Source organism: Ostrea edulis, chromosome 6 (assembly GCF_947568905.1).
Source record: "Ostrea edulis chromosome 6, xbOstEdul1.1, whole genome shotgun sequence".
NCBI lineage: Eukaryota > Metazoa > Mollusca > Bivalvia > Ostreida > Ostreidae > Ostrea > Ostrea edulis.
Window position 1 is genome coordinate 34,258,704 of NC_079169.1, and position 13,074 is coordinate 34,271,777.

At 32.1% G+C, this 13,074-nt stretch overlaps 1 protein-coding gene across 1 annotated transcript in view; it reads left to right on the top strand.

Moving 5' to 3' along the window:
• The window catches only part of LOC125648112 (26S proteasome non-ATPase regulatory subunit 9-like), a 14,795-nt gene extending 4,167 nt beyond the window's left edge, over positions 1–10,628 (top strand). The window contains exons 2-6 of the mRNA XM_056139394.1: positions 26–128; positions 1,696–1,889; positions 2,441–2,542; positions 9,840–9,928; positions 10,524–10,628. Coding sequence (XP_055995369.1) covers positions 26–128; positions 1,696–1,889; positions 2,441–2,542; positions 9,840–9,928; positions 10,524–10,554 — 519 coding nt within the window. The 3' untranslated portion in view covers positions 10,555–10,628. The remainder of the gene's footprint in view (positions 1–25; positions 129–1,695; positions 1,890–2,440; positions 2,543–9,839; positions 9,929–10,523) is intronic.
• The last annotated feature ends 2,446 nt before the right edge of the window (positions 10,629–13,074 follow it).

Here is a 13,074-nt window from a genome sequence, read left to right on the forward strand (position 1 = left end):
AGCTATCTATTTTTCCTAATTGTAGCAAAAGGGGATTGGAATGAATGAGCCACTAGTAGACCTGGAGGGTTACCCTAGAGCAGACATCGATGTGTACACAGTGAGACATGCCAGACATACACTGATATGTAAGATCAGTGTTAGGTGATGGGTACCATAGCAATGAATTCATGACGCCTCAGATACTTTTGTTACACCAAAATACTGCCGATATTAATTTATGGAGTTTTCCCCCTAGCAACAATTAGGGATATTTTTCCAATTCAAAATCTAATTTTCCCAATTTGTGATCCAAGAAAATTGAATAAAATGTGAAACTCACATTAATTTGTAAACTACTTTGGATTTTAAAAAAAGCCTGATTGTAAGAATTAGAGTATTCATTATTGCACAAGTGTTTTTTTTTTTTTTTTGTCTCCATTTTAAAAATGTGATTATTTTATATATTTATATTTTAACAGTTAGAGATCCAATCTTTGTGTATGCTTTTTTTAAGGTGGCTCACTACACCCAGAAATAGTTTCTCAAATCGGTACGAATTGATTTAATTATAAAAGATATGATGATATACAATAAGTATATATGCCAAAAAGGCAAAAAATATACAGATTTGGATAAAAACATGATTTTCAAAAAAATTATTTCAACACATATGAACAAAAGACTTTGTTGGATTTGAACTCGAGATCTGCGGTTCACCAGCCCAATACTGAGCTACGATGATAGACAAACAAATCGATCGATACAAATAATTTCATAAAACATTTAAATCGCCATCTTGTGACGTGGTGTCATACAGAGTATAAGCTTTTAGTGTAGTGAGCTACCCTAATGGCAATATAAAGTTAGTGTGTATTTTTTATCAACCAAGAAGCCACCTTAGATACCTTTTTTAATAGGGTGTTTAGCGCTGACGCAAGAGCAATAATCTATGGCATCACATGATACGTTGAATTCTGTGACATGGCATTATTGAATTAAGATATACAGGGCTCTAGAAAGGCTTGATTAAATATGTGTTTTAAAAGAAAACTTGAGAAATTTTAACACCATTTTAGGAGTTTTTGATGGTTTTTGAAAGGGAGAAACTGTCAAAATTTGGTATGAATCACAGCGACTTCCTGACAGGGAACATGATGCCATAATGTCGTGGTCGAGTGTTTTAGTGTGTAACACAAATAAAATAAATCAATTTTTGATGTTATGTTTATATACATGCTGCAGGAAGATGCTCAGCTTTGAGGTGCTTATGTAATCTAAGGTACAAAGTTGAATAGATATTGTGCAGTAACTCTAAAAGCTTGAATTCTAAATCACTAAAGTAAGTATACACAAAAAACTATTATACTGTAAATGTACATGATTACGTGCAGTACTTATTTCCACTATGTAAGTGGTCACATAAAATCCACAGAATTTCATACCAGCGTGCTTAAAGTATGTAAGCTATTTTCATGTAAGCCATATGCAACTCAGCAGAATTTCATACCTGCGGACCAAACCAAACCAAAACTGATAATCCACGGAATTATGAATCCGTTGAATTAAATACAGTATGTTATGTGTGAAAGCAGAAGTGGGTTCACTTCTTCATTGTTCAGTAAATGATGCACTACACTAAAAACAGACTCAATGTTAATGGTGTTATTTCACATTTATTTGATCATCGGTACATATACAACCTACTGGTTTCAGGTCTACAAAATGACCATAAGGCTCTGATGAAAGAAATTGAGGAGGAACTTTATAAAATCCATGCAGAAGCTCGTCAGAAGAAGGGAGCGGGTTCATCGGAGGAAACTACCACCCCTGAGGAGGAAACTCGGGCGAGGTTATCTCCCTTCTTGATACTGGACAAGGTGGATGAAGACTCTCCAGCTCACACATGTGTAATGATACAACATTTTTATTTTCAGGACAAATATTTATTTTTCTTAACAACATACTACTTTAGTCTTATTACTCTTGTATATGAAATACAGGAGCAGGACAGTAGTTATGACAATATCACTAAACTACTGATTTTCTTAAGCTTATGAATATACATCTGTTAACTGTTGATTATTTATAATTGGATGTCCAATTAGTATAGCAATTAATGCTCTCACTTTTCACTGCGTGGGTTTCCTTCAGGAAATCTTGTTTTCTTCCACCCAAACGTGTGGGTTTCCTCTGGGTACTCTGGTCTCCGTCCACATCAATGACCCCCTTGTACCAATATCTCATCGGACGAGAAGCATTGATATAAATTATAAAAGTTGTTTGTTAATTGTTGTCAAATAAATAAAATCCAAATTTAAACATTTTCTTGATATATCCATCTCTTTAGGGGTTATATATTTCATAAGAATTATTTGATTAGTCGTAATGTAGAATCTGCCCTGTAGTCTTGGTGATAAACATAACACCACAGTCTGATATCTGGAGGTTATTTTTACAGGGGGTGTGTGTAAATGATAAAGTACTGAAGTTTGGTTCCGTCTCATCTCACAATTTCCAGAACCTACAAAATATCGCAACAGTGGTTCAACACAGCAAAGACGTACGTAACTGCTTCTTACATGTTTAATTCATAGAAAAATGATTGTAGAGGTGATAAACCACTCACAGTTGAATTCTGTGTCGCCTGAATGTTTGTGAATTTTGTGTCGTCTGAATGTTTGTCAGGTTTTGTAAAAGCAGCTCGACAGTCAAACACTCATGATATTCCACTTGCATACCCCGACAATATCTTGAGTATAATGAAATGAAAATCACCATTATGATTTCCAGTACATAAATCAGCCATAATTTCACTGCTGTGATATCTAGAAAAAATCATGGTTTTACTTCAGTCAAGCCTGATTATTGAATCTTAGTCAAATTAAACCCAAAACATCAGAGCAGTGGTTACAGTATATATGTCAGGTCAGTGTTGGAAACTTGACAAGATTATGAGCCAGTTTCAGGGCTGGCTACTATCAAACGTTGTCAGTCCTGTTCAAAATCTGCCAGTCTTAATTTTTAGTTTTGTGTTTTAGTTTTACATGAAATTTACTAATTAAGCTTATTTGTAACATTGATTGTTGGCCATTGGTTGTTAAAATTAGTCCGACCACCAGTCTATCATACAAACTTTTAGCCCCATCCACCTGAGAAATAAACTGTCTCGAACGTTTGGATGAGGTGTAATTATAACACTGCTCAAATGTGATCATTTATCAGATGAGAGTTTCAGAACTGATGCCCAATGTCAAAGAGTAGCATACTATTACATTTCACAGCATAGTATTATATTACACATAATGCTATTTTATTACACAACACACTACAACGTTTCACAACACACTTAGTCTATAACATTTCACAACATACTATAACATTTCACAACATACTATAACATTTCACAACATACTACAACATTTCACAACGTACTATAACATTTCACAACACACTACAACATTTCACAACATACTACAACATTTCACAACATACTACAACATTTCACAACATATTATGACATTTCACAACATACTACAAGATTTCACAACGTACTATGACATTTCACAACATACTACAAGATTTCACAATGTACTATGACATTTCACAACATACTATGACATTTCACAACATACTATAACCACAACATACTACAACATTTCACAACATACTATAACATTTCACAACGTACTATAACCACAACATACTACAACATTTCACAACATACTATAACCACAACATACTACAACATTTCACAACATAATATAACCACAACATACTACAACATTTCACAACATACTATAACATTTCACAACGTACTATAACCACAACATACTACAACATTTCACAACATAATATAACCACAACATACTACAACATTTCACAACATACTATAACATTTCACAACATACTACAACATTTCACAACATACTACAACATTTCACAACATACTATAACCACAACATACTACAACATTTCACAACATACTCTAACCACAACATACTACAACATTTCACAATGTACTATGACATTTCACAACACACTACAACATTTCACAACATACTATAACATTTCACAACCTACTATAACATTTCACAATGTACTATAACATTTCACAACATACTACAACATTTCACAACATACTATAACATTTCACAACGTACTATAACCACAACATACTACAACATTTCACAACATACTATAACCACAACATACTACAACATTTCACAACATACTATAACATTTCACAACATACTACAACATTTCACAACATACTATAACATTTCACAACATACTATAACATTTCACAATGTACTATAACATTTCACAACATACTATGACATTTCACAACATACTATAACATTTCACAACGTACTATAACATTTCACAACGTACTATAACATTTCACAATATACTATAACATTTCACAACATACTACAACATTTCACAACATACTATAACATTTCACAACATACTACAACATTTCACAACCTACTATAACATTTCACAACATACTATAACATTTCACAATGTACTATGACATTTCACAACCTACTATAACATTTCACAACATACTATGACATTTCACAACATACTATGACATTTCACAACATACTATAACATTTCACAACATACTATAACATTTCACAATGTACTATGACATTTCACAACGTACTATGACATTTCACAACATACTATAACATTTCACAACATACTATGACATTTCACAACATACTATAACATTTCACAACATACATTGACATTTCACAACATACTATAACATTTCACAACATACTATAACATTTCACAACATACTACAACATTTCACAATGTACTATGACATTTCACAACATACTATAACATTTCGCAACATACATTGACATTTCACAACATACTACAACATTTCACAATGTACTATGACATTTCACAACATACTATAACATTTCACAACATACTACAACATTTCACAACATACTATAACATTTCACAACATACTATAACATTTCACAACATACTATAACATTTCACAACATACTATAACATTTCACAACATACTATGACATTTCACAACATACTATAACATTTCACAACATACATTGACATTTCACAACATACTACAACATTTCACAATGTACTACGACATTTCACAACATACTATAACATTTCACAACATACTACAACATTTCACAACATACTATAACATTTCACAACATACTACAACATTTCACAACATACTACAACATTTCACAACATACTATAACATTTCACAACATACTATAACCACAACATACTATAACATTTCACAATGTACTATGACATTTCACAACATACTATAACATTTCACAATGTACTATGACATTTCACAACGTACTATGACATTTCACAACATACTATAACATTTCACAACATACTATGACATTTCACAACATACTATAACATTTCACAACATACATTGACATTTCACAACATACTATAACATTTCACAACATACTATAACATTTCACAACATACTATAACATTTCACAACATACTACAACATTTCACAATGTACTATGACATTTCACAACATACTATAACATTTCACAACATACATTGACATTTCACAACATACTACAACATTTCACAATGTACTATGACACTTCACAACATACTATAACATTTCACAACATACTACAACATTTCACAATGTACTATGACATTTCACAACATACTATAACATTTCACAACATACTATGACATTTCACAACATACATTGACATTTCACAACATACTATAATATTTCACAACATACTATAACATTTCACAACATACTATAACATTTCACAACATACTACAACATTTCACAATGTACTATGACATTTCACAACATACTATAACATTTCACAACATACTATGACATTTCACAACATACTATGACATTTCACAACATACTATAACATTTCACAACATACTACAACATTTCACAATGTACTATGACATTTCACAACATACTATGACATTTCACAACATACTATGACATTTCACAACATACATTGACATTTCACAACATACTATAATATTTCACAACATACTATAACATTTCACAACGTACTATAACATTTCACAACATACTATGACATTTCACAATGTACTATGACATTTCACAACATACTATAACCACAACATACTACAACATTTCACAACATACTATAACATTTCACAACGTACTATAACCACAACATACTACAACATTTCACAACATACTATAACATTTCACAACATACTATAACCACAACATACTACAACATTTCACAACATACTATAACCACAACATACTACAACATTTCACAACATACTATAACCACAACATACTACAACATTTCACAACATACTATAACATTTCACAACATACTACAACATTTCACAACATACTATAACATTTCACAATGTACTATAACATTTCACAATGTACTATAACCACAACATACTACAACATTTCACAACATACTATAACATTTCACAACATACTATAACATTTCACAACATACTATAACATTTCACAATGTACTATGACATTTCACAACGTACTATAACATTTCACAACATACATTGACATTTCACAACATACTATGACATTTCACAATGTACTACAACATTTCACAATGTACTATGACATTTCACAACATACTATAACCACAACATACTACAACATTTCACAACATACTATAACATTTCACAACGTACTATAACATTTCACAATGTACTATAACATTTCACAACGTACTATAACCACAACATACTACAACATTTCACAACATACTATAACATTTCACAACATACTATAACATTTCACAACATACTATAACATTTCACAATGTACTATGACATTTCACAACGTACTATAACATTTCACAACATACATTGACATTTCACAACATACTATGACATTTCACAATGTACTACAACATTTCACAATGTACTATGACATTTCACAACATACTATAACCACAACATACTACAACATTTCACAACATACTATAACATTTCACAACGTACTATAACCACAACATACTACAACATTTCACAACATACTATAACCACAACATACTACAACATTTCACAATATACTATAACATTTCACAACATACTACAACATTTCACAACATACTATAACATTTCACAATGTACTATAACATTTCACAACGTACTATAACCACAACATACTACAACATTTCACAACATACTATAACATTTCACAACATACTATAACATTTCACAACATACTATAACATTTCACAATGTACTATGACATTTCACAACGTACTATAACATTTCACAACATACATTGACATTTCACAACATACTATGACATTTCACAATGTACTACAACATTTCACAATGTACTATGACATTTCACAACATACTATAACATTTCACAACATACTATGACATTTCACAACATACATTGACATTTCACAACATACTATAATATTTCACAACATACTATAACATTTCACAACATACTATAACATTTCACAACATACATTGACATTTCACAACATACTATAACATTTCACAACATACTATAACATTTCACAACATACTATGACATTTCACAACATACTATGACATTTCACAATGTACTATGACATTTCACAACATACTATAACCACAACATACTACAACATTTCACAACATACTATAACATTTCACAACGTACTATAACCACAACATACTACAACATTTCACAACATAATATAACCACAACATACTACAACATTTCACAACATACTATAACATTTCACAACGTACTATAACCACAACATACTACAACATTTCACAACATACTATAACCACAACATACTACAACATTTCACAACATACTATAACATTTCACAACATACTACAACATTTCACAACATACTATAACATTTCACAACGTACTATAACATTTCACAACGTACTATAACATTTCACAACATACTATAACATTTCACAACATACTATAACATTTCACAACATACTATAACATTTCACAACATACTATAACATTTCACAACGTACTATAACATTTCACAACGTACTATAACATTTCACAACATACTACAACATTTCACAACATACTACAACATTTCACAACCTACTATAACATTTCACAACATACTATAACATTTCACAATGTACTATGACATTTCACAACGTACTATGACATTTCACAACATACTATAACATTTCACAACATACTACAACATTTCACAACATACTACAACATTTCACAACGTACTATAACCACAACATACTACAACATTTCACAACATACTATAACATTTCACAACGTACTATGACATTTCACAACATACTATGACATTTCACAACATACTATAACATTTCACAACATACTATAACATTTCACAACGTACTATAACCACAACATACTACAACATTTCACAACATACTATAACATTTCACAACATACTATAACATTTCACAACATACTATAACATTTCACAATGTACTATGACATTTCACAACGTACTATGACATTTCACAACGTACTATAACATTTCACAACATACATTGACATTTCACAACATACTATGACATTTCACAATGTACTATGACATTTCACAACATACTATGACATTTCACAACATACATTGACATTTCACAACATACTATGACATTTCACAACATACTATAACATTTCACAACATACTATGACATTTCACAACATACTATAACATTTCACAACATACTACAACATTTCACAATGTACTATGACATTTCACAACATACTATGACATTTCACAACATACTATGACATTTCACAACATACTATAACATTTCACAACATACTACAACATTTCACAACGTACTATGACATTTCACAACATACTATAACATTTCACAACATACATTGACATTTCACAACATACTATAATATTTCACAACATACTATAACATTTCACAACATACTATAACATTTCACAACGTACTATAACATTTCACAACATACTATGACATTTCACTGCATACTATGACATTTCACTGCATACTACAAGTATTACTTTACATTTCATATTTTAACATTTTGCAGAATACTAGGCCTATCATAATTCACAATATTCCATTAACCTTTCATGGCATACTATTACATTTCTTCTTCTTCCCGTCCAAGTGCTGAAACCGCTGAAGTATTTTTGCACTTTGCGCAGCGTAAAAGTGCCAACAACATATTTACAGTAGTGAGTAGTTAAGTTACACAGTATTCCATTACAGAGCATACTGTTACATTTCATCACATAAAATCATCTTTCGTAGCATACTACATTTGTATTACATTTCAGAGCATAGTGGGCTGTAAACCTTCATACACAGAGTACACACAAGGTACACACATTGTGTGGTAGTGTTATGGCATTCCTACTAGCTCTGGATAGTGGGTTAACCCTTCCGCTCGATTGGTAGAGCACTGAACTGTCGGGCCAGAGGTTCTGGGTTCGATTCTCAGCAGAGGCATTAACAAATTTCTGTTACATTTGGTGCCCACATTGGGACCTGGGTAATCTCTGGCAGGTGAGATTGATTTTACCCAGAACTTAGCCCCTCAGGTGTTGGCACTCCGGAAGAGTCGGGGCCAACTCTTAAACAGGAGGGGGATAATGTGGCAACGTGAATGATATGGCATTTCTACTAGCTTTGGATAGTTGGTTAACCCTTTAGCTCGATTGGTAGAGCACTGGACTTGTGTGCCAGAGCCCCGGGTTCAAATCCCATCAGAGACATTAAAATGTCTCTGTTACAATTGTACATTCAGATCACCCATTATACACACAGCTCAAGTATGAAGGTAGACAACTCTCACTTGCTTACCATTTCAGAAACCACTATCTCTGAGGATTTTAAGAGGTGACAAAGAATTCAATCTGTCTCTCACACCAAGAACGTGGAGTGGCCGGGGACTTTTAGGGTAGGATTCATTTCTTAATCGTCATTCATTTTTTTCTGTAGTTATTCTTCTCACAATTGTCATAAGAGTTTTTGATTTACAATTTATTTGTTCTCAATATCTATATATATGATAATGCATACACATGACAACTTCAAACATGTTTTATGTCATGCAAGATTATCTAGTGCTATCTGAACCCATCCATTGTAAAATTTAGATATTGCATGGTCATTTTTCACCAAATTACTGTTCATATATAGCATCTACAGATGTATTTGGTTAACTGGGGGGACAAAAATGTGAATTGTCATGGTCTCTATCCATTTGGGATACCTGAGGTGGAGCTGAACTTTTCAAGAATACTACAATCTTTAAAATTTGTTCTTTACTATTGGGAATCTAATATAAAACTGGCTGTCTAGTTATAGTTCAAACTCAAGCTCTATACTGTATACATTGTATAGTAAAAATGCACTAAGTGTTATAATATTTCCATGGGAATATGTAATTGCTCTATGAGCTCTATGGCCTTTGGACCTCTTGCTTCTTCTCATACAATCTATTTGATGTCCTATAAAATTATTTACAATGAAAATTTTTATTTCTTTTACAGTTGCAGTTTGCTTCCTATCAAGAAGACATAATTTTTATCTGTTTTTTTTTTTTTACATTTATTTTGTGACTTACAAATGTATTATATAAAACAATGCAAAATATGCTTTACTTTCTCTTCTGTAAAAGTCCTAGGCCAAAAAAAAATGGTATTTACATGTATATGTTGACAGTTTGTTAGAAAGACAAATTATCTTTGCCGGAAAAATGATTGTACGAACGGTCTATGCTCTGCCATTCTCTGCAAATGATGCAAAATGAATTCATGTACCAATAATTTTGATCCTTTGTCATTTAGTACATTCTTGTTGTGTAGAATAATTTTCTTAATGAACAGAGATGTTTCTTAAATACATTCTGGTTTTCATTGAATAAATACTTCTAAATATTTTTGCTCAATGTTTAATTCAAATATTCTCAAATAAAAGTTTTCAATATTAATACAGAGTATTGACCCTTACCTTGATGACAATAAGTACTTTTGTTTTTTCTGATAGCAAAATAAAGTGCACCGCCATGGCATATTATACACCCATTGGGTGGTAATTTATTATAATGCACGACACAAAATCATGTCAACCTTACTTGGTACAAAGATTGCACCAGTATCTCTGCTTTAAGGTCTGAGGTAAAACCAAGATCATTGTAAAGCGTTTATTGCACATGGCATTTGACTTGTCAATAGATATCTTGAATTGTTCAAATAACTACAGAAATATTCCAAAACATACCTTCATTTATTTTCTACATGTATTTAAGATTATTTCTTTCACATGGTATGAATTACTTTGAGTTGTACAAAGAAATGCCCTATACATGTAGGAATGACAAATTATTTTCACAGCCTTCTTGCATTATACTCATTGATTAATCTTTAACTAGGCAGATGCAGTATTTAGCTCTTATGAAAATGATCTCTCTATGTTCAGCAGAACTCTTTGAAACACCATGGCTTAGATCATTACTTCCAAGGGACAAATGAAATCTGAATTGGACAGTCTAATCAGATCTGATCCCCTGGCTTAGATCATTATTCCCAGGAGACAATTCCTCTATCTGTTGTGTGATGTGCTTGTTTATATCATTGATGTTGAAAAAAAAAATCTTTATATTTAATTGTAGCTACATTTTATATTTATAAACTAATTATGTAGCTACATTTTATATTTATAAACTAATTATGTAGCTACATTTTATCTTTATAAACTAATTATGAAGCTACATTTTATATTTATAAACTAATTATGTAACTACATTTTATGTAAAAATGTGTATTTCTTGATGTAATAATTATTGAATATTCTTACAGATGTAGGGATTACCTCCCTTAAAACATAGTTTTCTTTATGTGCCCATCTTTAGATGGGATGTGTTATGGTATAGCGATCGTGTCCATTTGTCTGTACAGCTTTGTGCCCGGCTCGTAACTTAAATACTATGAGACCTAAAAACATGAAACTTTTTCATCTGATACAACTGTGACCGTTGATTAAGACAATATGGCCAGATATAGCAAAACCCTGTCCAACTCATAGTCATCAAAGTTTGTCAGTTAATGCATCTTAATTTAATTTGAACAGTATTTTATTATGAAAATTCACAATAGGATTGGACAGCAGGCACTGCCTATACAAGTCCTCTCCATAAAGATGCATCTTAATAAGGTGTGTCGTGCCCCAAATCAAAGTCACTGTGACTTATAATCAAGATGATGTGGACATATTGTAGGAACTCATATTATCTACAAGTCAGAGACTAAAAAAAGGATTATGTCATATATGGCCATATCATCTTGCATGTATAGTAGGTCACAGTGATCGTGATTCAGGGTGCAACACACCTTCTACCAAAGATGTATAAAATGACAAAGTTTAACGATTCTAGGTTTAAGTATTCAAGTTTCGAGTTGGACACAAAGCGGAACGGATGGACACGATCGCCATTATATATGTCCGGTCATAGATGGCCATATAAAAAAAGCCCAATAATATGCTAAATATTAATATTATTCTTGTTAACGAGATATGAAATTTTGTAGATCTGCACTTTCATATTCTGATTGATCAGTCATGCAACACAATGCCAGAATTTGGGCAAATTCATTTTCGTAAAGAATATTTCCCAGCAGTTGGTTGTGACAGAGTTACTCTCCCTTGCTTATGTGGTGGCCAGATCAATCGGAACTACTTGGCCTTTCTAGCTTCACAAAGAAATTTTTTTTAGTTTAGCGGAAATGGCCGAGTCACAGGGGCTAAGCCCGTTTTGGGCCCGAACTCTGTGATACCATAAATATATTTATGGTATCACAGAGTTCTGGCCCAAAACGGGCTTAGCCCCTGTGGGCCGAGTAGTTATGATTGGTGGCCAGATAGTTCAGTAGGTAGAGCTCCTGACTAGAATTTCAGGGGGCTTGGGTTCAAATCCTAGTCTGCTCCATTGCATTTTCTCCCTTCCTGTTGCATTTGGTACAGTAGACCAGCCCCTGGAACTGACAGGTGAAAATGTCTTCCAGGGAATAAAGATCCTGGATTGATGTCTTCAGTGTTTTGAGA